At 56.9% G+C, this 26,037-nt stretch overlaps 1 protein-coding gene across 25 annotated transcripts in view; it reads left to right on the top strand.

The window, feature by feature from the left end:
* NCOR2 (nuclear receptor corepressor 2) overlaps positions 1–26,037 on the top strand; it is a 224,278-nt gene that overhangs the window by 87,233 nt on the left and 111,008 nt on the right. For all 25 annotated transcript variants that reach the window (XM_067015111.1, XM_067015116.1, XM_067015113.1 and 22 more), the window contains 4 exons: positions 701–880; positions 4,477–4,590; positions 14,778–14,834; positions 21,723–21,775. In XM_067015111.1, the coding sequence (XP_066871212.1) occupies positions 701–880; positions 4,477–4,590; positions 14,778–14,834; positions 21,723–21,775 (404 nt within the window). The remainder of the gene's footprint in view (positions 1–700; positions 881–4,476; positions 4,591–14,777; positions 14,835–21,722; positions 21,776–26,037) is intronic.

Raw genomic sequence — 26,037 nt, 5'->3', positions numbered from 1 at the left:
TAACTCAGTGAAGGATTCCCTTGTTTGTTTAACACATTTTTGAAAACAACTTCATTACACAAAGAGTAATACTCAGTGAAGGAAAATCAGAAAAACACTAGTAAACTAAAAAGAAGAAAGTGAAAATACCTGTCTTCTCCCCCGCTGCCCCGGTAACTACTTTTGACACCTCTGTGTCCTGTTCTCATAGTTTTCTTGTGTGTTTATGTATATTGTCTACAAAACTGGGTTTGCACTGTGTATGATATTCTGTAACTTGCTGGTTTGGACTAAGCATCGTGAATAAGTGTTCACGGAGCATCAGTTTGGATGTTGTGGGTCTTGGTGCCGGTTCTCAAGGAGTTTGGTCTGGTGGGAGGGCACAGGTGGGGTAAGTGGGGTAAGAGAGAGGTGTGTTATGGGGAAAGGAAAGGAGGGCTTCACGACTTGAGGGACGGTTGGGGAAACGTGCATGTAGGAGGATAAAAAGGCTCTGCACTTTGGAAAAGGCTGGGGAGGGAACACCTGGCAGGAGGACCAGTGAAGGCAGAGGCCAGAGAGGTGGGATCAGGAAGCAACCCTGTATTTGGCACATGGGGGCTGTTGGCACGACAGATGCCCGGTGTGTTGGTGCCTGAAGTCATGGCTGGAAACTTGCAGTTTATTGGGGGATGGGGGTGCCCCCTGCGCTGATTCCACACCTGTTTTTCCTCCACCGCAGGACCGCAGCCTGACAGGCAAGCTGGAGCCGGTGTCTCCTCCCAGCCCCCCACATGCTGACCCCGAGTTGGAGCTGGTACCTCCACGGCTCTCCAAGGAGGAGCTGATCCAGAATATGGATCGGGTGGACCGCGAGATCACCATGGTAGAGCAGCAGATCTCCAAGCTGAAGAAGAAGCAGGTGCGAGTGGGTGGGGGAATGGCGGCTCTCAGCTCCCGATTCAGCAGCAGCTGCCGCTGAGAAGATAACAACACTAGTAGTTATAGCGGTTGTGAACGTGTGCTGAGCACTGCCCATGTACCGGCTCATTTTTGTGCCCTTTACGTTTATTGGACAAGAGAGCTGTTTTGTGTGGTGCTGTCCGAGGGAGCTTTCTGCAATGACGGAAATGTTCTAGATCTGCACTGTCCACAGTGGTAGCCACTACCCATGTGTGACTGTTGAGCCCTTGAAATGCGCCTAGTGCAGCTGAGGAACTGAATTTTTAATGTAGTTTGATTTGAATTGAAATGAAATTTACACTTGAATAGCCGCATGTGGCTACTGTACTGGGACGGCACAGGAACGACGGGTGGGAGGTCAGCATTTACAGCCAGGCTGTCCAGACATGTGGGGAGGGCAGTTACTTCTCTGTGCCTCACTTTCCTCATCCATAACGTGGGGGGAAATATCACGTGACTCTGACCCTGGCTCTGGAATCTGTATGAGCTGGGCCTCCTAACTCCACCTTGGAACGTTCATCTCTCTGAGCCTCGGTTTCTTGTCTGTAAGATGGGCACAGATATGATATGCCACCTCATAAGGTTGTGAGGAGGGAACAGGGTCATGTGGTGAAAAGAAGTCCTCACTGTCACTGTCGAAACCAAAGAGAAGTTAACATAAAGACTAATAGTATTAACTTTATAATTTTATTTTTAATATTAATTGATAGAAAGTCAGTTGATAATCTGCCTTTTCCCGGGTCTTCTCCTGCTTCCCTCTGTGGCATCTTCAGGTGTCTGCTCGGACGTGCCCTCCACAGAGGGACCCGCCCTAACCTTTACAGGAGTCCTCATCCCCAGCCGTCCTCTACCCTGGGGGTCAGCACATCCAGCCAGATCCAGCTCCATGCCTGTTTTTGTAAATAAAGTTTTATTGGCACACAGCCACGTCCATTTGTTTACACATCATCTGTGGCTGCTTTTATGGTACAGCCGCAGAGCTGGGTGGTCACGACAGAGACTGTGTGGCCAACAAAGCCTAAGATATTTACTCCCTGGTCCTTTACAGAAAAAGTTTGCCACCCCTGCTCTAGCCCGTTGCCCTGCCTGCTTGCTGGTGTCACCATTTGAACTGATACATATCTTGCTCTGTGACATTGTGGCCGTCTCACAACAACGGTGTAAAAGCAGAGTTCTTGGCTCCTGTTCCATGCCGTGCTTCATAGCAATGCCAGCACGTGGTAGGTGCTCCTTAAAAACTGTGGATTGAGATAGTGTGACACATGTGTTGACCCTGGGGGAAGCAGGGTCACACCCGATCCCCTCCAGGTGAGGATGTATGGGCTCCATGGAGGATCAGGGACCCACTCTGGCCACCATGGGCAGTAGGAGGGAAGGCTGGTGAGAGATGCTTCCCGGAAGCCAGTTCAGGGCTACGTGAGTGGAATTTGACAGCGGGAGGGGAGCATTGATTCCAAGAGGCCTCGGGGCTGTCGTTCGCCTGGGGGGACCTGAGGATGGTCCAGAAGCTGGACTGGTCAGTGAGGCTCGGCCAGCTGGGGGTGGTAGGTGGGTTTCCAGCATGGCAGCTCAGCATGCAGGGAGGCCAGGCCCCGGCTGGAGTCAGGCAGGCGTTGCCAAGGCCAGTGGAGTGCTGGGACCTTTAGTCCCCCTGGGCCTGGCTTTGGGTCCAGGCTGAAGCCACAGGCCATGTGCACATGTTTGTGACTGCAGCCAGAAGCCACGTGGCTCAGGGCAGCCCTTGATAGATTTTTGGTTTTTAATTCCACTTTGGCATTTTTCCTTTTTAACTAAAATTCACAAAACACAGAATGACTCATTCTAAGGTGAACAACCCAGCAGCATTTAGTATATCCACAGCGTTGTACAACCACACATTCTATCTAGTTCTAGTTCCAGGACGTTTTCATGACCCCAAAAGGAGACCCCGTACACATTCGCAGTCACTTCCATTTTCCCTTCCCCACCAGCCACTGATCTGCTTTCTGTCTCTGTGGATTTGTCTGGACGTTTTCGATAAATGGGATCCAACACTGTGTGGCATTTTGTGTCTGGCATCTTTCACTCAGCATCGTGTTTTCAAGGTTCGTCCGAGTTGCAGCCTGTGCCACTGCTTCACTCCTTTTGTAGCCAAGTAATATGCCACTGTGTGGATGGAGGGGCCACATTTGTGTATCGTGCATCAGTTGATGGACGTTTGGGTTATCTCCTCCTTTTGACTGTCGTGAACCACGCTGTGAACTTTTGCGTTCATGTTTCTGAGCACCTGTTTTCAGCTCTTTGGGTGTGTACCTAGGGCTGGAGTTGCTGGGTCCCATGGTAACCCTGTGTTTTACGTTTGGTGCCTCAGGGAGGGCCACCTTCACTGACTGGCGAGAATCTCCTTTCTGGCTATGTATTCCTTCCATTTCTTGGCTTAGTTTGTTTTGCACTGTCTGGAGGGATTCCGGTGTTTTGGCAGGTGCTGGCTCCCCTTCTGAAAGCTACCAACAGGGGTCACTGTGGGACTGAGGCAGCTCGGCTCAACCCTCCAGGCCTTTGTGCCAGCAGAAGCCCAAACTGGATTTTCTGGCTCTTTCTGCGTTGCTCTCCTCTTGGCCGTGTTTTTGAGTTCATAATGGTTTGCTCCCTGGCCACGGGCGGGATGTGTGAGCCTTGTGAGCAGAGAACGGTGTTCTCATCTCACTCAAGATGCCCTGTCAGATTGTACACCTGGGCACTGGGCTCCTGTGTGACCTTGGGCCAGCGTCTTAAGCCCTCTGGTCTTTGCTTTGCCTTTTTGGTATGAAGCAGACAGCAGCATGAAGGGAAGTCGATTATGGTGTTTGGAGGACGAGGGTCCAGCGTGCCGACCACAGGGCAGATGACGATAACGATGATGACGAGAAGCCGCTGTTAGGTGCTGCGTGCTTTGCGTGCATCAGCTCGTCTAATCCTCATGTCAACTCTCTAGGGTACAGACTTTAGTTATCCCCACCTTCCAGGTGAGGAAAGCGAGGCTCAGGAGTTGAGCAAGCTCCCAAGGTTACACGGCAAGTAAGTAGTAGAAGTAGTGTTCCGGTCGGGACAGTTTGGGCCCAGAGTCTCCATAGCCTCTCCTGAGGACGACGGCACTGACGGTGGAAATCATGGATAACGGCTGGCCTTCAGCGAGCCCCCAGTCTGCACGGTACATACGTTAACTCATCAGGGAGGCACAGCCACGAGCCCTACTTTACAGATGAGGAAACCGAGGCACAGCGGAGCTAAGCTGCTCGCTGACGCTCGCCCAGCTGATAAATCACCGGGGTTGGACTTGAACCCAGGAAGGCTGGCCGCAGAGCCCGGAGTTGGCCCCTGTTGGGCCCTCCCCTTTGGGAGCTGGGGCCTCTCCGGGGCTCGGAGTCCCTGCGGGTGACTCAGGGGAAATGGTTAGCAGCCTGACTTCCTGTGTGGGGCCACCAGCCCCGCTGCGCAGGGGTGCCGCCCTCCCGCCCAGGGGCAGGGGGCGCTGCCTCCCCTTCCGCCTGCTGGCGTAGTGCTCACCACTCCACTCTCCCCGCTCGCTCCCCACAGCAACAGCTGGAGGAGGAGGCCGCCAAGCCACCGGAGCCCGAGAAGCCCGTGTCGCCACCACCCATCGAGTCGAAGCATCGCAGTCTGGTGCAGATCATCTACGACGAGAACCGGGTACGCCCTGACCTGCCCCGCAGAGCCCCTACACCACCTTCTCCTGCTCGCCCTGTGCCGGCCACCAGGTGGGATCCAGGTGTCGCTGTGAAGGGCCTGGCTCTCTCCCGGGGCCTTGGTGTTCCCATCTGTGAAATGGGAACCTGTATGAACGCCTCCCCCCCCCCCCCGGCACCCCACCCCCCTGCCCCCGCAAACCTGGGTTTGTGTGTGGGAGGGGGAAAGGGGGGCCAGTGGAGACCCGTCTTGGTGCGGCTCTGGTTTGTTCTGCTCAGACATGCCACTGGTGTGGACCGTGGCTGGCCTGTGGGATGCAAATGAGAATGCGGGCGTTAGGTCATAGGAGAGCTTCAGGGGCCAGCTGATCAGCAGGGGGAACGGGCAATCATTTAGGTACTCACGCAGAAGAAATTCCTGTAATGCAGAAAACAATAGTAACATTATTCATCACAACAGCAAACGTTAGTTGAACAGCTCCTCCAGGCATGGGCCAGGGTTTTTGCAAAGCAGTCCTCAGAGGGTAGGTATGGTGATTGTTTCCATTTAACCCAGGGAGAAATTGAGGCCCAGAGAGGTTAAGTGACTTGTCTAAAGCCACACAGCTGGGAAGCGGTGGACCTGGGATTTGAACCCGTGGGCCGTCAGATCCCAGGGCCTGATTGGTCAGCGCTGGCCTCTGCTTACATTTAGCCCTGGAAAGGGCTGTTGGATGGTTGAATGCAGGGTCTGTAGCGGACGGTGGGGGCCCATAGAGATCTGTGGAGGGCAGCTGCTGGGTGTCTGGAGGGGGAGGGGCTCAGGGTACCCAGAGCAGAGTGTCTCCCAGGGGCTGAACCCCAAGGCTTGAGCTGCTCTAGAGCCTGGGAACATGTGATTGGTGCCTAGGGGCCATAGCTCCAGGCAGGAAGCTATTGGATCAACTGGGTTGGCTGTGCCTCCACCTCTAGAAGCTGCAACAGGTGCAGGATGAGACTGAACCTGCTGGAGGCCTGGGAACTGTGTGCTGGGCCTTGCAGGGCTGGTCACCCTTCCGTGCCCTGGCTCCCTACCCCAAGTAACACTAATAACAATCACGATGATAGGAGAACGAAGGGGCCACATGTGCTTTAGCCAGATGTCCTGGGTTCAAATCCCATCTCTACCACTTCCTGGCCCTGTGACCTTGGGCAAATTAAGTCTCCCTGCAACCCATGTTCCTCACCAGTGAAATGATGACAATTATAGCACCTACCTTATACCATGGTGTGGGGATTAAATGAGTTCATTATGTAGTGCCCTTAGAACAATGCCTGGCACCATGTAGGTGCCACAGCTGGCACCATTAATTGTTGTTACTGTTGTAGTCTTTGTTATTCTTTTCTTCTTGTTATTGTTTATATTTTGCATGATTTCATCTATTCCTCTCCAGACCCGTGTAAGATAGGTACTATTATTCTCTCCATTTCACTCGTAAAGAAGCCACGGCTCAGAGAGGGCAGGTGACCTACCTGAGACTGCACAGCAAGTGAGCTTTGAGGCTGGGGATCGGAGCCAGGGTTGAGTTGGCTCCAGGAGCCTGTGGTAGGGGGGACAGAGGCAGAGCTCCTGGATCTGTCACTCCAGGCAGCCCCTCGGCCTGCCCTCCCTGATCCTTGGGTGGGAGAGCAGGCACAGTTCCCTCCAGCAGCTGTGGTGGCACGTTGATGGCTTTGCCCAGGATGTCACCACAGTGCCCTTGGCCCTTTTGGGGGGCTCCGCCTTTTGGGGGCCGGCAGACTCTAGCAGGCTGGAACCCTCAGCCCTCCCCAGCCAGACAGACTCGAAGGCACGGGCCTTTGGTGCCCCCTGTGGGAAATTTGCTCCACGTTCCATCCCAGCCACTTGTCCCCACTTCCCTGGGGGTTTGCCTAAGCGGTAATTTGGGGGGTCCCCTCCGGGTCTCACCAGGTTCTCCCCAAAGAGCTATAGCTACAGATCTGATGGGTCTTTGGCTCCTTGGCCTCAGCACTCGCCCTCCCCCAACAGCAGTTAAGACACCCCTTCCCAGGTCTTACCCTGGGTGGCCTCCCTGCCAGAATACCCGCTTCCTCCTGCCCTGATTTTCTGCAGCTCTGTGTGAGGGAGGGTGGTGGGTGGGCCTGGATTCCAGTCCAGCTGTGCCCTCGTGAGCTGGGTGGTTTATTTCACTTCCAGGCCTTCCATCGTCCCGGGTCCTGGCCACAGTCTTTTTTTTTTTTTTTTTTCTTCTTTTTAAAAAATAAATTTATTTATTTCATTTTTGGCTACGCTGGTCTTCGCTGCTGCACGCAGGCTTTCTCTAGTTGTGGTGAACCGTGGCTACCCTTCATTGTGGTGTATGGGCTTCTCACTGTGGTGGCTTCTGTTGTTGCGGAGCACGGGCTCTAGGCGCATGAGCTTCAGTAGTTGTGGCGCGCGGGCTCAGTAGTTGTGGCTCATGGGCTCTAGAGCTCAGGCCCAGTAGTTGTGGCACACGGGTTTAGTTGCTCCGTGGCATGTGGGACCTTCCCGGACCAGGGCTCGAACCCATGTCTCCTGCGTTGGCAGGCGGACTCTTATCCACTGCGCCACCAGGGAAGTCCCCCTGACCACATTCTTGAGGCCACAGAGTTGATGTGGCTGAGACGGTGACTGGAAGGGCTTCGTAAGCTGTGAAGTGCTGTGCCAGGAAGGGTCCAGGAAGTCAAGATTCTTGGGTACAAGAGAGGCAAAAACTCAGCTCAGACTGGTTGAGGCTAAAGAGCGGTGATTGAGTCTCGTAATGAAAGTTGGTGTTTACTTCAAGTATGTGTGGACTCAGGTGCTCAAATGAAGATGTTTGGGAGCACTCTGTCCCCACCTCTGCTCTCTCTGTGACAGTGTCACTCCCAGGCGGGGTTTCCCAGGATGCAGAGAAATGACTGCCGGCAGCTCTAGGCCCACTGACCCCGCCCAGGCCAGATGGGAAACTCTTCCCAGATGTCTCAGCAACAGTCCCAGGGTTGGCTCTCATTGGCTGGCTGGAGTCACAGGCTCACTTCTCAGCCAATGGAGGCCAGTGGATTTGAGTACGCTGATTGGTCAGGGCTGGGTCTTAGGCCAACCTCTGGAGTCTGGGGGTGGAGTCAGCCCCATCCCCACTCTGCCCCAGGGAATAGATAGAGGAGGGGGCTTCTCCCAAGAGGAGGTCAGAGGCAGTGGAGGGGAGGCTGGCCGGGCCTATGCGGCCTGTGCCCCCGACCCTGGGCTGGTGCTTGCTTACCAAATTGGGGTCCCAGAGCACAGGCATTGTCCTCTCTCCCCTCCCAGCACCTCAGGCTGGGGGCTTTATGCCCATTTATGCTGATTTCACTGTCAGACCCTGATGGGGTTCTGACAGTAAGTGGGGTCACTGGCCTTCCCTCAGCACCCCTACTCCATATCTTGAGACGAGGAAATAGAAGCCCTGGGTGGTTTCCCTGAAGCCTTTCAGCTAGTGAGTGGCGAGCTCGGACTCCAACCCTGGTTCCTGGGATTCTGAGAGCAGGCCTCTGCCTGGTAAGTTCAGGTGCGCAGGGCGCCTCACACTTACCCTATCCGTCCATTCATTCATTCAGCAGCCAGGTAGCTGAACATGTGCTCTGGGTCTGCCACTGTTCCAGGCACTGGGAGAGCAGTGGTGAGCTCGGCCCCAGACCACTCACGTCGGCTCCCTGATGGGGGGGAGACATAATCACACTCCAGCTACCACATGCAGGCATATGCCGAGGACCTGAGGAATTTGCCCCTCAATGTCCCGATCCCCCTTTCTTTTCTTTCATCTGCTGCCTCACTTTTCCCCAGCCCCGTTGACCCTTGTACTTCCTTGACTGTGCAGGCACGCTCTTGCCTCAGGGCCTTTGCACTGGCTGCACCCTCGGCCCGCAGCTCCTTTTCCCCACTGGTCTCACTATCTCACTCTTTCAGCTGTTTGTTCAAATGTCCCCTTTTCAGGCAAGGCCCATTTTGACCCTCTGTTTAATCCTGAAAACCGTCAACACCTCCTCTCCCTGGCTTTAATTGTGTCCTTTGCCCTTGTTCCCACTGGACATAATTCATATTTTCCTGTTTATTGTGAACAGAGGCTCTGTGAGGACAGGGATCTCTGTCTTTCTCTCCCAGCTCTATCTCTAGCACCTAGAACAGTGCCTGGCACACAGTAGGCGCTTACTAAATGTCTGCTGAACATATGAATGAATGGCAGAGGGTAGGGAGACTCTTCCTCCAGAAGAGTCCTCTGGTTTGGGGGCTGTGGAGACTGGCCTCTGCCCCCAGTGAAGGTTGGCGGGGGTCCCCCTGCCTGGGCTGAGCCTCAGGGGCCGGAAGCCCCTCAGATGCTTTGGGCAGGAGCAGCCAGGACTTAACTGCCCCTTGGGGAATCAGTCGGATTAAATTTTAATCCTCCTCCCTTCCCTGCTGGTTCATCTGAGAGGCGGACACAAGGGTCTGTCTCTAAATGCCCCACCGGCTGCAAAACGCAGCTTCCCGCCGCGCAGGGCCTGCCCGGCTGTTCTGCAGACTGGGCTCTGGCTCGTTACCCCTTCGGGGCACAAGGACGTGGCGTCAGCGCGCACAGGGTGGAGGGGGGGGGCCGGTGGCTGTCTGCGTGGGCGGGGCCGGGCAGGTGCACACAGACGGCAGAACCGGAAACAGGGTTCTTCTACAGGAACGGGCGCTGCAGGGCCAGGACTGGGAAAGGCCTCTTGGAAACAGTGGGTGGGCCGTCGCCCTGAGGCGGGCGTTCGGGCGCGGGGGTCACAGCTCGGGCGAAGGCTCACAGAGGGGACGGGGCCTCCGTTGATCTTCACAGGGAATGTGTCGGGGGTGGGAGGTGGAGGTCTGGTGGGTCTGGGAGGATGCTCACACTTGGAGTTTGGGTAAAACAAGCACAAGCAGCACTGGTCAGCACTAACGAAGGACGTGTAAATGAGGGACAGCTGACACAGCGCTGGGACTCTAGGAATTTAGGGCAGTGGGCAGTCCAGGTAGACGTCCTGGGGGAGACTTGAGCTAGGTCTGCGCCATGGGCTCTGCTGGGAAAAGGTAGAAGGATATTTGCAGTGGAGACGACCGTGGCCTGTCCCAAGATGGTGAGGAAGCAGAACCCATGGAGGCCCTCTGACTGCCGAGGGGTGAGAAGGAAATCAGAGAGGAGGACCCAGGTCCTTTTATGGTCTTCGATTTTAAGCATCTTACTAGTAAAGTTTTTTATCCAGTGTGATTATGACTAAGCAGGACAAAGACGAAGAATTCTCTTGGTAATAACCAACACTGTGAAGCATTTTGTAGGGCATTTTTGGGGGTCCAGGCACCCTGACGCTCCGCTTCAGCCTCCCTTCCCACCCGAGTCGTGGTCCGGGGCTTTCAGGGCAGTGGCTCAGGCCCCGTCCCGAGCTGGGCCGTTGCCTCTGCGTCGACGTCTGGCCATCCTAACTGCCCCTGGAGTCCAGGGCTTCCTCCAAATTCCTCCGCATACTAGGAGCGTTGCCCTAACGGACTTGTGAACAGGAGTCCATGAATTCCGCCTCACTCACTCAGTCATCTCTGTCACACACCCGGGAGGGCTCTGGAAGGGGTCTTCCGGCTGCTGGTACAGACAAGGACGCCGGGCCTCGGGGGTAACTGCTCCCCGAAATGCTGTAGCGCTTGGCAGATGGACGCGGTGTGGAGGGGTGGGCAGCGGGGCCTAGAGGGAGGTAGGGCTGGGCTCCTGGGCTTCCTGGGTGCATGGGTGCTGCCTTCCCTCTGCAGAAGAGGAGGGTGAGGCCTGGAGCTCAGGCTGGAGTAGGCAGCTGAGGAGCTAGAATGGGGGCTCCAAGGGGTGGGGCGCCGGTCAGGGTGAGGTCATGTCCTCCTGCCCAAGAGGAGCTGGGATAGTGTGTGTGTGTGTGTGTGTGTGTGTGTGTGTGTGTGTGTTTGGGGGGGGTACGCGTGCGCATGTGTGTGGGTTCGTGTATAACTGTGGAAAGCTGCGCTCATCTGTGTGCAAATTGTGTGCGCGGCTCAGCAGCGGTAGAGCCCGTGACTTCTATGCATTTATGCATCCATCGTATATATGTGCGTGTGGATACACACGTGTTTGGGTCAGCACGTGTGGGGCGCAGCTGTGGTTATGTGTGCATGGATACGCCCGGGCGTTTGTGGGTACACTTGTTAGCTACGTGGCACGTGTAGCGGCATGTGAGTGGCTGTGCGCACGTGTACGCCAAGTGGCTTGCGTGGGGCACGTGTGACGGTGTGTTCACACTTTGTGCACATGCATGTGTCCGCTTGGGCACACGAGTGTATTTGTGCATGCTGTACGCATGCGTGTGTGAAGGTGTGTGTGCGTGAGTCGCCCGGTGTGGTGCACATGTGTGTATGTTTGTGCTTCTAAAGATGTAGACGCAGGATTTGGTCATGTGGGGCCACGGGGCTTGCGTGCACCTGTCTGCACAGGTGACGAAGGTCTTTCATGCCCCAGGTGCTCTGTGCCCCGGGAGGCCAGGCCTCTCGGACCCTGGGGACCCCAGCAGGAGGAGGGCCGTCTCCCTAGTGAAACTCCAGCCCGAACCCCCAGCGTCAGGCAAGAGCCCTGGCGGCGGGTCAAAGCCGGGGGCGGGCTGTCCCCTCCTGTGGGCTTGTGCTCCTGGTTTGTCCCCTGCCGCCGAGCGGGGTGACCTCAGGCAGTGACTTCCCAAAGGCTAGGCGCTGTGGGAGACCCGGTGGGCCTTGGCGAAGAGTTTGGCTTCGGTTCTCGTGGTGGCGAGAAGCCGTCAGCCGAGCAGATGGGAGGGAGTTTCCAGTGTGGGTCTGAATGTGTGGCCGTGCTCCAGTCCAGGGTGTTGGGGGGAGCCTCCCCTCCATTTGAAGAAGGACATTAAGAAAGAAGTGACAGCATACACTTTGTTCCTCATAGCACTTCCTTGTAAAAGTCCCGGGAGTTTGGTAGCCGGGCTGAGCGCGGCTGTTGTGCGGATGGGGAGACTAAGTTCCAGGCGGGTGGAGCGACTTGCCGAGGGTTAGAGCAGAGTGGACTCCCAGACGCGGGCCCCTGCTGGACAGATGTGCGTTTCTCGAAAGGCCTGCCTGTCTGGGGGAGGGACCCAGTAGGCAGGACATGCCCGCCAGCTCCCCAGGAGCTGACAGCAGATTTCCTACCCACCCCACACCCATACAAGCTGGACCCGCGAAGCCAGGAGCTGGAGTGTGGTAGCACGAGGTGGAGGAAGTGTCCCCACGAAGACGTGAAGAGGTGGGGTGCCGGTTCAGGGCCTGCCTGTCCCAGCCTTTAGCTGCCACTTGAGCTGCGTACTTTGGGTCGGCTGTGTGACCCCAGCCTCAGCTTCCTTGTGTGGAAATGGGGCTGATGCTAGAACCTTCCGCAGAGGGTTCCTGCGGTAATCCACACAGATGGGGCTTCTAAAAGATCCAGCCCTGGCACGTGTAGGGGGTCACCTGGTGTGAGCCGTGGCCTTGTCGTTATTATTGACAGCAGTAATAATAACAGCCGGCCCTTACCTAGCTCCCACCGTGTGCCAGATCCTGATTTTCGCGCGGTACATGTGTCCGCTCATTTAATTCTCTTAGCGGCTGCACGGAGCGGTGCTGCTGTTATCCCCGTTTCGTAGATGAGGAAGCTGAGGCTCAGGGGTGGTGAAGGGACTTGCCCAAGACCACGCAGTTGGCAAGTGGATCAGAGCCCAGGCTGGCTGGCCGTGTAGCCTTGCTCTTGGCCGCCCCTCTGTCCCGTGTTCTGGTGTTGCAGTACCTTTAGGACTGTTCCGTGGCAGGTTTCTTCTGGGTGAATCGTAGGTGTGCCGCCTTTTGGAAACTGAGTTGTCTTAAAAGGCCCCAGGGCCGCTCAGGGCTTAAGAGCAGAGCCCGGGGGAGGGTCTGTCAGGGAGCAAAGGAACTCTCACACCAGGTGTATGACGGAGAGCTGGTGCTCAGGGCGCACCTGGTTGCCTGGGCTCCCCGTGGCTTTGGCAGGTAAGGAAGGGGCTCCTCCCTGGTCTCTTCTCCAGGGGCTACAGGAAGCCCCCTCCCCAGGTGCCTGTGTTCCTGAGACAGTAAAGATGTGGTTGAAGATGGAATCTACTCTGGTTCATACGACACACACAGGCTTCTAGAGGCACCCTATACGGGTCCCAGATCTAAGACCCAGGCCCAGTCGTGTGATGTGGCAGTTTCCAGTGGCCCAGCTGCTCCAGCCCTGCCCTTCCTGTGTTTGGCATCATTCCTTTATCTAGATGGGCAGTTGCTGCTGATCCTGACAGAGCGTCATAAATGCACACAAACTCCTATTCATCCCTCAAAACCCAGCTGTGTATCCCTCCTGTTACCTTTCTGGAGAGAGTGACTCTGACCCGCTTAATGCCTTCCCCGTATACCACACGTACTTTTCCTGCCTGAGCATATTAATCTGCCATCACTGCTCATGACCAACGGCCCACTAGACTGGGTTCATTGCAGGCAGAGGCCGATATCATTCATTTTGTTTCACGCCCTGGTGCTTAATACAGAGTGAGTGCTCAAATGTTTGGGAAGCTACCCTGTTCCCTCCTCACCCTATGCCTAGTCCTTCACTTGGTCCAGCTAGGGAATTCTTCCATCTTTGATACCCCATGGCTGACACTTTCTGGCTTGAGGTGTGGCCAGGGCTGGGGTGGTCAGGCTGGAACCTCCCCCACTCCGCACCCCTCCCCCCCCAATAGAAGATGCTGGACCCATGCCTAGTGGAGGCCCTGGATGGGACCAGCCCATATCTTTCTCCCCTCTTGGAGATTGGGGGTCAGAAAAAGGACTTTTCCTTACATCATCTTTCTGTGCCTCAGTTTCATCAGCTGTAAAATGGGGATACTCCTTATATCTGCCTGACTTCGTGTTATGTGTGATTCAGATATTAATAATGCATGCCGTGTGCTCAGTGCTTGGCTCATAGTAGGTTCTCAGTAAAATGGCAGTCATTACAATAATAATTTGCCCCCTGATTTTCCGGCCCCCAGCCACACTCTGAGGCTGCTGCTCTCAGGGTTTTGGCTTTGCACAAAGGGGGCCGAGATCATGGCTTGTTCTTGGGTGGGCTGGGCCCAGGGCTCTAGGCGGAGCTAGTTCTAGGTGCCAGCTTGAGCCCACCTACATACCTACCCTCTGTCATGGGGGCTGGGGGAGGGGGTGAGGCTGGCCCTCAGCTCCCCTCCTCCCAGCTACGACACCCGAAGCCTGGGCCTCGAACTCTGTTGTGAGCAGGGCTCTGGGTCACCGGCGTTTAGTGGACCTGGATTTGGGGATCCACTGGGAGACGGTTTCGACCTGTTGCTGGTGTCTTGCTTGGCTCGTCCTGGCAGCCCACGCCGAGTCCTGGATGGTCTTCCCGAGTTTGGCTGAGTCAGGAGCCTTTCCTGGATCGCAGGAGGGGCTCAGGTCTCCCACATGTGCGCTGTGGGCACCCCGCTTTCCATCTGACAGAGACCCGCCCCGACGTCGTCACCTTCCACAGCTCTCTGCCCACCCCGTCCCCAGGCTGGCCTGGCTGATGGGGCCCTGTGGTCCCTGCCTGGGGGCCTGGACCAGACACAATGTCCGCCTGCACGGCCAGGGGCCCCGGGGGTCCAGCCTGTTGGATTCGCAGCCGCTAAGCCCTTTCTGCCATATGTTCCTGTTTTCCTAATAAGTCCGGGTTGTGAGTGGGGAGGCGGGGAGGCCCCAGGGCAGCTCAGAAATAGTCACATGATTGTGAAATACAAGAATCCTAGAAAGGGTATCTCCCAGCGCCTCTATCTCGTCCTCCCTCCCCCTCCTCCTCCCCCCTCACTGCTGAGGTAATTGTAGACACCCAGCCGGCTTCCAAGGCGGAGGAAGGCATCTCGGGCCTGGCAGGAGCTGTGCCCTCCCCGGGCCCTGGGGGGCGTCAGGCTGGGGGCTTCAGGGGCCTGGCGCCAGAGAACAGGGTGCGTTTGTTCGAACCGAAACTTGGCGGGCTTGCTAGGGCCACTGCGGGGATGCTGAGGCCCTCTGTGTTTGTCTCCAGCCCCGGGAGGGCTTGTAGGGGGACCCTTCCCCAGCCCCGTCTCCGCCCCTGGGCCTGGATGGGCATGCTGGGCCGGGCAGCTGCCTGCTCTTCTGTGTGTGTGTGTGTGTGTGTGTGTGTGTCTGCTGGTGTGCTTTTTTTTTTTTTTTTTTAATTCCTCCTCTTCTCCGTCACCCTGCAGAAGAAGGCCGAGGCTGCACATCGGATTCTGGAAGGCCTGGGGCCCCAGGTGGAGCTGGTGAGCTGGGGAACAGGGTGGGGCGCTCTGGGAGGGGGTGGGCAGGGGGGCAGGGGGGTGGTGCTGGGAAGGAGAAGTCGTCTGTTGCCAAGCCCTGCCCTGTCCTCGGAAGGGGGCAGGAGATCCACCCTTCAGATGAGAGGGGCGGGCAGGTAGCGACGGGCAGGCCGCACGGGGGGTGAGGACGGGTGCGTCGGCACTCCAGCTGTGCTCTCAAGCCCGGCCAGGCAGGGCCGCAAGATTCACCAGCTGGAGTCCAACCCATTTGGCCTATAGCTTATCGTGGAAAGCCCATACTCTGGGCCCGATCCTCTGAGTTCAGCTCTCAGATCTGCTACCTAATAGCAGGTGTCTTAACCTCTCTGTGCCTCAGTTTCCTCATCTGTCAACTGGAACTAATAAGAACACACATCCCACTGGGTTGTAGTGAAGATTAACCGTACTGAGTTTTGTAAAGCCTGATGGAGAGTAAGTGCTGAGCGTTAGTTCTTGCTGTTGTTGTTATTATTACTGTGTTGTCAGTATCATTTTACTGATGGGAAGATGCCCTGTCAGCAGCAGAGCTGGGAAGCAGACTCAGGCCTTTTCTCTCTCAGACACCCGTCACCCTATGTGTCACCAGAGATAGGAAACAAGGGAGCACCGGAACTCCCGGCTGGTGGCCTCGGAGTCCTGGGAGAAATGGCCAGGGGGCCCACCTGCCTGGGACCGCCACTGTCCCACTGAATGGGTGGGTGCGGAGCCACGGGGGTCACGCGAGGGGACAGGCACGTAGGATGGATGCGAGGGATCCCCGCGCGCGTGTGCACACGTGCGGGCTGTGGGGTGGAAAAAAATCTGACGCATACGGAGCCTAATTTTAAACTTGGCTTCACCGTGTGTTTGCCGAGTGGCCTTGGGAAAGGGACTCGGTTTTCTCATCTGTGAAATGGGGAAGCTGAGGACCTTGATGAGGGAACGATGAGTTGGTGCGGGGAAAAGGCTCACGGACGCAGCGCTTGGCCTGTGGTGAGCACGCGGTGTCGCGGAGCCTTAGGAGGGAAGAGCTGTTTGCTCTGGAGTTTTTTCTGCGCTGACAGCTGCTCCGCAGCCTGGGGTCCGTCTGCTTAGGCCACTGAGGAGCTGTGAGCAGCTGGCCTCTTTACTGCTCCCAGGTCCTCTCAGGGGGCAGAGCCAGACAGGGAGAGGGGGGCTCCTACGGCTCAGGGGCAGGGCCCAGCGCCTCTCCTGGGATGGGGGACAGGATCCCAGCCTGCGGCCTTGCCTCCCTTTGGGTGTGCTTTCTGGGATGTCTCTAGCAGCCTCTTTTAAAAAAAATTTAAGTGGCTTTATTGAGATGTAATCTACATGCCACACAATTCACCCATTTAAAGAATACAAGTTAGTGGGTTTTCGTATATTCACAGATGGGCTCAGCCGTCTCCACAATCGATTTGAGAACATTTCCCCATCTCAAAAAGAACTTTGTTCCCTGAACTATCACCTCCTTATCTCCCATCCCCCCGCCTCCCACCCCCCGCCCCCCTTCCTCTCCCCCTCCCTCCCAACCAACCACTAATCTGCTCTCTGTCTCTATGGGTTTTGCCTATTCTGGACATTTCGTATCAGTGGAATCATACAATGCGTGGCCTTTTGTGTCCGATTTCTCTCACCCTGTTCTTAAGCTTCATCCATGAGGTAGCCTGTGGTGGTGTTGCATTCCTTTTTACGGCTGAATCGTATTCCACTGTACGGGTGGACCGCATGTAGTTTATCCATTTATTCCTTGGTGGGCGTTACGTTGGTTTAGCTTTCGGACGTTATAAAGGAAGTAGCCGTGAACGTCGGCGCACAGGTTTCCACGTGGATGTGTGTTTCCCTTTCTCTTGGGTAGATGCCTCGGCCTGGACCTGCTGGATCGAGTTAATTCTGTGTTTAGTCTCTTGAGGAATTAATTGCCAGACGGTTTTCCAGAGTCGCTCCACTATTTTCCATTCCCACCAGTAAGCAGCTCTTCACCTCGGTTCCCCTCTCTTGCCAATGGGGCTGGCGGGACTAGAGGCGTCACCCAACCACTTCCAGACCTGGAGGCTCTCCCTCCCCCCTTTCCTGACCTAATGAGTCCTGGAGGCTCCTGAGTAGGGGGTTGCGGTGTGAAGGGAGCCGCTGAGAACAGCAGGGCGTCTGCTGGGCTCACGATTTCGGTGATTCTTTCCGGGGTCTTCGGGGGCGAGGAGGCTGTCCTCTGCTTGGTGCTCTCAAAGGAGAGGCTTCCTCAAGGCTGGTGGCACAGGAGGCCGAGGTCTGGGGGGCAGCTGCGTGGCTGTCACCGGAGTGCTCTGGCAGTCGGGAGGCTCCTGGCTTGGTGGCCTTCAGGGGGGCCGGAGAGGGGCCTCACGTTGGCAGGGCGCCTGCTGTGTGTCAGGCCTTGTGGAAGTGTCACCGTCCCTTTTCTAGGTGAGCCTCGGAGAGGGCAGGGCCTTGCCCAGGGTCACCCAGCACGAGACGAAGCAGGGAGGTGTGCTGAGCCCATGGGGCTGTGGCTGTCCACCTGTGCACCGGCCCGCCCTCTGTCTTGGTTCCCACCAGGCCCGAGTGACCAGAGGCGTCCTCCAAGCAGGGGCGGCTGTGAGGCGCGTCCTCAGCAGGGCCTGCTTTGTGCCACCCCGGAGTCCGAGCTCAGGCCAGGAGGAGGGGCCTGCTGCTGCTTGCCCCGGGTCTCGGGTCACTGGGCCACCCCCCGGGGAGTCCAGCCCCCTGGAGGTCTCTCCCATCTGCAGCCCGGGGAACAGTCAGCCGAGGAAGACAGTGCTGAGCGCTCTGTGGCCTCCCTGGTGGGGAGGCCTGGGCCCAGGAGAACCCCGCGTGGGCGAGGAAGATGATGAACAGCACGACGGCTCCAGGCAGGGCTCTGCGCCCCGGGGACCAGGCCTGGCCGGGAGAGGGCAGCGGCGGCGGGAGGGTGTGGGCAGCCCCACCCCCGCCTCCTCGCCCTGCCGCTTTGAGTACTGGTTTCCTTCCTGTTCAGAGGTGTTATTTTAAGAACGCCGTGTCACCAGAGGGCTGAGGGCCAGCGCAGGCTCTTCGTTTCTAGCAGCTTGTCCAGCCGGCTCTCCTCGGGCCCCCGCCGGCTGCCCGCCGTCAGGTCTGGAGGGGACCCTCCTTTGCTCTCCCCGAGGCCCAGCTCTTCTTTCTTAGTCACTTCTGCCTGGGGCCCTACAGTCTGCCCCACACTCGCCTTTGTGCTCTCTTTCTCCCTCCGGATTATTTGGCTGCGCCCCCGTTTCTAGAGGAGGAAAAGGAGGCGTGGAGGGGGTGGGCCTTCCTGCTGGTACCCTAGGCCCTCCAGCCTCGCTCCTCTGGGGTCCGCGGCAGGGACTTTCCCTCTTAGGTCTCGCGTCCCCTCGGGGGGGGGGGGCCGGAAACCTGGGAGGTAGCAGAGAAAAGCTGCTGTGGGTGTGAAGGCCAAGGTGGCCGCATGGCCGCTAGCTGGGGACACGCCTCCTGGGACAGGAGGAGGCCTTGCCTGGCCTTGCGCCTTCCCCCGCCTGCAGGTGGCGAGGAGGGGCGTTAGGGGGAAACTCCTCTGGCCCTGCCCTCCCCTCAGCAGTGCACCAGCCGAGGAGGTGTCAGGATCCTTCCTCACCCCCGACCCACTCACGTGTCTTCCAAGGCGGCAGCCCGTCACCATGGCAACAGACAGCCAGCCGAGGCCGCCCTGGGCCCAGAGGCTTCCCTTCCCGCCCAGGTCTCAGTGTACCTCAAAGAATGCCCAGCGAGTGCCTCCTTGGGGGACAGCCCCTCTGGTCAGAGGCAGCGCACCCCACAGTGTTCTCCGACTTCTTCCTGGCCTTTTGCTGAACACCACCTGGAGGGGCGGGGTGCTGTGTCCTCCTCTCACCCAGCGGGGCTGGAGGGGGCAAGTGATTCCTTCCCCTGCGAGTTTGGCAGGTCAGAGGTGGGCTGGGACCCCGCTGCCCTCCCAGAAGCCAGTCTCCCCTTTTCTGGCCCATCCCATTTTGTAGAAACGGGCTGCCCCCTCGCCCCCCACCCCCCGTCACTGGCACCCGGGGTCTCTCTATGTGGTCCTTCAGCCCCTCCTGGCCTCCTTAGGCCGTGGAGACTTTGCCATCTTTAAAAGCAAAAAAAAAGCAGTTGAGTCACCAAGTCTGACATTTCCTGGGCTACTCGAAAGCCCAGCGAGGGAGGTCCTATTTGCTCTACACCCATTTTCCATATGAGAAAACCGAGTCCTGGAGTGTTGAAGGCATGTGTCCAAGGTCTCGCAGCTAGTGAAATTGGGGCCCATCTGCTCCTGGAAACTGAGCCTTTAAGCCATACTCATTCCCGCCCGGCCTGTGTTTTATTGGCTTGTGAGGAACGTAAAGGACCGGACGCAGAGTCACCTGGGGTTAAACGTGGGCGTTTGATGCCCTGGAATTCAGCACAGGCATCTTTGTAGGGCTCCTTGCTGTCCTGAGATGTGGGCTCTCCGCCATGTGCAGTAACTTCTTGCCCCTCTCTGGTTGGGAATTTTTGCAGTGAGTCTGACCGTGGTCTCTCCTGTTGCCTTCCTGTTCAGACACCCAGAGGGAGGGTGGGGAAACCTCCCCATTTTGAGCCAAGCACCTTGGAAGGGCAGCTGACCCAGTGTGGCGGGACATGGCCTGTGCTAGCCATGGGGTGGCATCTCTGTCCCAGGGGGAGTAGCTGGACTTGGGGCCTGCAATTGCCTGAGTAATGCTGAATTGTCATGGAGGGAACCTGGAGGACACCGGGAGAGAGGTGCCGTTGTCCTCAGCCAAGGCTGCCTGCGAGTCCCAGGGCAGCAGAGGCCCCTCCTTGAGGACCCTGCCCTGTTCACAGAGGGCAGGAGGCCTGTCCCTGGGGATATGGCAGGTTGGACCTGTGGCCATGGTGCTTGTGGGTGGTCCCCATCGGCCGGGATGATGTTAGGAGTTGTATTCAGGTCCATGCTCAGGGAGAAGTTCAAGGGTGGGGCCTGACGTGCCCTCTTCCCTCACCCCGGGGCCCTGCCCTGAGGCTTCAGGACACCACGTCTCCATCTTCACCTGCCCCGCCTGACCCATCACACTCTGTACCTGGTTTTTGTACCACAGTCATCCATGGCTGTCTGGGAGGCTCCTGCTACCTGTGTGGGTGTGTGAGACAGAGAGAGGGAAGGAGGGCAAGGGAAGCAAGGGCAACACAAAAAGAGACACACAGAGACATAAAAAGGGGGACATGCAGAGAAGGGAGCAGGCAGAGAGAGGGCAAACCCCTTCCTCCAGGGCTGGGGCTGAGAGGCGGGGTGCCTCATCTCTTACCAGCCAGAGGCAAATGTTTTAACCCCTCAGGGACTAGATTTTCTCACCTATAAAATGGGGCTGGTAATTGTATCAGTCAGCGACTGCCGTGTAACAAACCAACCCCAAATATAGTGGTTTGAAACAACAACCTTTTGCTGTTTTCCACGAGTGTAGAAGTCAGCTGAGCAATTTCTCTCGACTGGGCTCAGCTCACTCACATCCGTGGGCAGCTGAGAGGTCAGCTGGCGGCTCACGGTTTTGCTGGGATGGTGCTGCTGTCCTCCATGCAGCTCTCTGCCAGGCTACACTTGGTCTCTGGACGGGAGTTGGGGGGCAGGCGAACAAGAGAGGAAGAAAGAGCAGAAACGCCTCGTCTGCTTTCATGAAGTTTGCATCTGTCCCATTGGCCAAAGCGAGGGCGTGAGTGGGTACGGGGGGCGGGGCAGGAAAAAATTGCTTCCATGAATGAAGTCACTGCACCCTGATGGTGATAATGACCCCGAGGCTTCTTGGACCTCTCAGTCTGCCAGGCGCTGGGCTGAGGGCTTTGCACGCATTACCTCCTTTGATCTTCACAACAACTCTCTGAGTTTGACCCCATTTACAGATGAAAACCTGGGGCGCAGATGGCTTAAGTAGCTCACCCAGAGACACACAGCTGGAAAGTGGCAGAGCCGGAATGCGAACCCGGGGGTTAGCCCCTAACTGCAGCGCTGCCATCCAGCCGGGAGATAACACGACATCGAGCTCAGCTCTTGCCCCATCGCAGACACTGCAGCAACTTCCTCCTTTTCATTTGCAGATTTGTTGCCGTACGTGCGCCCAGTTTCATTCATTTCTCACTGCTGTGTAATCTTCGAGGTGTAAACGCGTCCTAACTTATTCCTTCCTCTTTCTGGAGGTGGACACTTAACTTGCTTCTAACGCGTTGCTGTTACGAACAACGCGGTCCGGGCGTTCCGGCGTCCGTCTCCTGGCGGGACACAGTGCCCGACCGCTTCCAGGGCTTCCACGGGAGGGGAAGGGGGGGGGGTCGTAGGGCACACCCACCTTCATCCTTTCACACCTCCGGGGCACGTGTACCTGCGTACGTTTCTGTCGGCCGTGTGCGCGCCTTCCAGTCTCCCTATGTCTTCGCCAACCCCTGGCACTGTTTGGCTGTTTTGTCTTCTCCCGGTCAGCGGTGGTGACGGGGCCTCTCACGGTGCTTTGGCAGCCTTCCCCGTTCAAGACCACTGCTGATCTCAGCTTCCCTGGGACGTGTGTGCTCGTCCCTGGACACTCAGGCCGGCCCCGCCCCGTGTCCTGCAGAGCAGCCACGGCAGCCACTGCGCTGAGGCCTCATGGTACCCACGGCTGTGCCCAGAGCGTGACAGGCTGTTCCTGGCCGGGGCTGAGGGCCGGGTCCCCATGTTCCGTTTCCTGCCTGCCGGCAGCTGGTTCCCACACCAGTGGGCAACCCTCTGGTGCCGGGGCCCGGGGCGCTGCGGCTGAGGGGCCCCAGGGCTCTGCAGTGGGGGGTAGTAGCCGGCCCAGCTCGCACCGGCCGCCCACAGCCCAGGCCCGGCTCCGACGCGCCTCCCTGTCTCTTTCCTTGCAGCCGTTGTACAACCAGCCCTCCGACACCAGGCAGTATCATGAGAACATCAAAATGTGAGTACCTGTGGGCAGCCGTGCAGATGCACAGCGGGGTGGGGGCCTAGGGTGGGATGTGGGTTCTCAGTTCCCAGCGGGCTCCCGGCCCGGGCCAGGTGCTGGAGGAGGGCATGGAAGGGGGCAATCTGGGCGAGAGTTCTGGGCCTAGGATGGAGAGGCCTGCGAGGCCGGGGGAGGGGCAGAGAGGGGTGGCCCCGTGAAGCTTTGGGGAACAGACCTGGGGTTGGGGACGGTGGGCGAGCCGCACGCACAGCTCTGGAGAGACGGAGGAGGGGGGCTGTTTGAGCAGGAGCAGGTTGCCGGGCGGAGGGGCGTGAGCTCAAGGTGACGGGGACGGCCGTGGAGCGAGCGGGGGCCCATGGTCTGGCCTCTGATGTCAGCAGAGTCGGGACTGTCCTGTGGTCTGCACGGGGTGTCCGTCTGTGGCACAGCCCGGTGTGGAGCAGCTGGGAGCGCTAGTCCAGGCCCAGGGGCTTTGCAGTGGCCAATATGACGTATCCCAGCGACGGGGCCTTTTCCCAGATGGATGCTAGAAGCGAAAAAATATCAGTGAAGTGCCCCCCACGGTTGGTGTGGGCCGAGCCGGCAGAGCAGGGACAGCCGGCCTGTGCTGGAGACCAGTGACTTTATGTGTTCAAGCTGGGAGCCGGGTATCGGAGGTGTGGCTGCCGGAAGGGGGCTGGCCTTTTTCTTGGGATGCATGAGCGGGAGCATAGCCTCCATGGCTGAGGAGGGGATGTTACCTCATGTAGTCGTCCAGGAGCCCGAAAGGTAAAAGGGGTCTTGCCCCTTGAGGAACATGTGTCTGCGAGCGCTCCAGGACCGTTAGCTTAGAGGCAGACCCTTTGGGATCACAGGCATCGAACTGTTCAGGGTTCATTTCCGCGTGACCTCAGGAGGGCGGTGCTTAGCTGGTCCGGTGGGCAGTCCAGTTTGGTCTGATTGTCTGAGCTTCCTTGGGGTGGAATTGCAGGGTGTACGTGCAGCAGTGAGCCCCCCATCCCTGGAGGCATGCAAACCTCCCGATGGTTTTCAAGCTGCCCTGGCGCTGGACTGGTTGTTGCGGAGGTCCCTTCTGTTGTAGTTTCTGGACTCGAGTAACTAGTCTAGGCTCTGGTGACCAGCACGGCCACCCACCCCCAAGTCGCTGATGGAGCAAAACCTAGAAAATCCCGTGTTGCCAGCAAGGTCCTTGGCCCACCTGGGCTCGAGAGCACCTGCCAAGGATGCTTCACCTGTATTGCCGGCTGTCACTCAGCCTGTGGCCGGCAGGGGCTGCGGAGCGTCCCGTACTGGGAGCACTGGTGTAGTGCTAGGCTTTCTGTGTCCGATGTGGCCTGTGCTTTTGTCTGGCCTTAGAGTGTGTTCGCTGCTCAGGTACCAAATCTCTTTTCCAATCAGGCCACCTTAGTCTTTTTTTTTTTTTTTTTTTTTTTTGCTGTACGCGGGCCTCTCACTGCTGCGGCCTCTCCCCCGACCGCGGAGCACAGGCTCCGGACGCGCAGGCGCAGCGGCCACGGCTCACGGGCCCAGCCGCTCCACAGCACGTGGGATCCTCCCGGACCGGGGCACGAACCCGTGTCCCCTGCATCGGCAGGCGGACTCTCAACCACTGCGCCACCAGGGAAGCCCCACCTTAGTCTTTATAAGCTTCCTGGGACCGTGGGGACAACTGCAGGGGGTGGGGGAGGCCCAGATGGATGTTAGGTGAGGACAGGGGGGCCTTTCGGGCCTGTCACAGCTGGTTTAGGGGATGGGGGTGAGGTGTTCTTATCTGGGCAAACCTGCTGGGAACATTCATTCGTTCAATACACACTTACTCTGTGCCAGGCCCTGTTCTAGGGACCTGGGGATTCAGCTGTGAACAAGACAAAGTTACCCATACTTTCATTAAGTTTTATCTAACAGGGGAGACAGAAAACAAGTGAGTTCATAAGTGAATAAGAAAACATCAGCTAATAAAAAATACTGTGGTCACATAGCTATCTTAAGCTCTTTATGCTTTAATATACCTAGTTTTATTTTTCCTTTCAGCATAACAATTTTGATAGCAATATTATTACACTGAAACTTTTACATAAGTTTTTTCACTACACTAAAAATGAGTAACATTTTAAGCTGAATAATGTGGATGATTTCAGGCCAAAAAAACAGCCATAGAATCCAAACAACAAAGGAAAAAGGTATCCATACAAATAATACTAGCAAACAAGATACTGCTACATCTCTTTAAGTAGAATACAGCTATAAGCTTATTGAACCAACGCCCTATTTTTATATCCCATAATCTTCATCAGAGGGTGGCTCTGGTCTGCTAGAGTATATTTTGGCTATGTAAGTAACCGCCTAGTGAAATTTGTTCCAAATCTAAGTCCCAGATGAACGGATGTTTAAGTTTAAAACATAGAGGTAAATAATTTTAAGATTTTTCCTGTTATAAGTGGTCAGCTTTATGTTAGAAAAATGTATCTGTAAGCAAGTTATTTGAACTGATTTCTTCTTAGAGTTTGCCTCTGAAATCATAATCACTTCTGTAATTTTAATTTCAGTGTGGTCAGCATGAAGTCAGTGCAGTCATTTACTTTTAAAAATGCTGTGAAGATGGCAAACAGGGTGATGGGAGAGAAAGTAAGGGGGGACTTTAGCCAGGGAGATCAGGGCAGAACCTAACAGTTGAGGGAACATTCGGGGACTGTGCAGCAGCTGGAGTGCAGGCCCCCACAGGCAGGTAGAAGAGGCAGTGCAAAGGCCCTGGGGCTGGACAGAGCAGGCGGTTATGTCCCGAGGGGGTAGGTGAGAGGGAGGAATGTGCTAGCCAGATCACCCAGAGCTGGTGAGGAGTTTGGGTTTTATTTTCTGTGTGAAGGGTTAGGCCAACGATGAAGTTTATGCTGAGAAGTGATTTGATTGGATTTTTGGGAGCCGATGGGCGGGGGCATGTTGAGAGCCCCAGGCATCTGGCTCGTGTGGCCAGTCACTTACTACCAGTGCCTTGGTTGCCCCATCTGTGAGATGGGTTGCTGAAGATTCAATGAATTGCTATCCCTGAAGTGCTGAGCTCGGTGTCAGGCGTGTAGGAAGTGTTCTGTGATTTTTGTTCTTTTTACTTTATCAGCAGAGATCAAGAGTTATCCCTCAGTCATTCATTCAAATATTCAAATATTTATGAGCACCCGCTCTGTGCCAGCCGCTGTTTGGGCCCTGGGGAGACAGCAGTGGATGAGGCCTGCCATTCTGGCGCTGCAGACAGACAATAAATAAATATGCCTGTGATAGAAAGACAGCTTGATAAGGACAATACGACAGATCAGGCTGGGGCTGCTTCTCAGGGTGCAGAGCTTCACCAGGTCACCCCAGCCGGGCCTCGCAGCCTCTCTCGGGCTGCTGCAATTGCCGCCAGGTGGAAGGTTATCCCCTACCCAAGGGACCTTGCCCTGTCACTTTAATTTCTCAGTGTTTGCGCGCTAGGGCCGTGGAGTTAAAGTTAATTTCACGCTTGACTTACTACTGCACTGGCAGTTGCGGATGTGTTGAAGTCACCTGTACCCACCTCAACTGCTGTCCTCTGCCACCTGCCTCTGCGGGAGTCGTGGGGATGGCCACCCCTGCTCCCGGCGGGGGTCGGGGAGGGGGGAGGCGGGTGACTCGCTGTGGGGTCTTAGCCCCAGGCCTCGGGAGTGACTCCTCAGACCTCCCAGGCTTTGGGAAGCAGGGGAAAGGGCAGAAGATGGGGGGGCGGCGGGCAACCCCAGAGCTGCCTCAGCCCGTGATCCGTGGAGGGACTGGCCCGCCCTCTGCAGGCCGGACCTGCCGGGAGAGCTCGGAGCTGAATTCACTGGGCTGGGGAACCCACAGGTGATTCGGTGAAAGGGCATGGGATTGATGCAATGGTGATGGTTGAGGCTCCTCTGTGTTCTGCTGTGGCCGCCCCTTCACCTGGTGTCCTCTCCTCCCCTCGGGGCCTGGAAGCCTGCTAGCTCCTGGTAGCTCTTCCTTCCCGACCTCATTGAGGGCTGGCTGATGCCCTGGGGCCGTGCAGGTGGAAAGGGTGCTCAGGACCCAGGTTACTGTTAACAGGTCCTTGTGGTCTTGCTCTGGAGGTTCAGAGATGTTAAGTAACTTCCCCAGGGACACACAGCCAAACTCCTAGACCAGCTCAATCTGCGCACCCACCCTGCTTTCCTCTCCTGGGTCTGCAGTCCGGACTCTGGCCCTCGCTAGCCCGGCGACCTTGGGCAAGTCACATCACTTAGCTTGTC

The sequence above is a fragment of the Kogia breviceps genome, chromosome 15, assembly GCF_026419965.1.
Source record: "Kogia breviceps isolate mKogBre1 chromosome 15, mKogBre1 haplotype 1, whole genome shotgun sequence".
NCBI lineage: Eukaryota > Metazoa > Chordata > Mammalia > Artiodactyla > Physeteridae > Kogia > Kogia breviceps.
The sequence above is the reverse complement of the archived record's forward strand: the minus strand, read 5'-3'. Positions and strand labels throughout refer to the sequence as shown.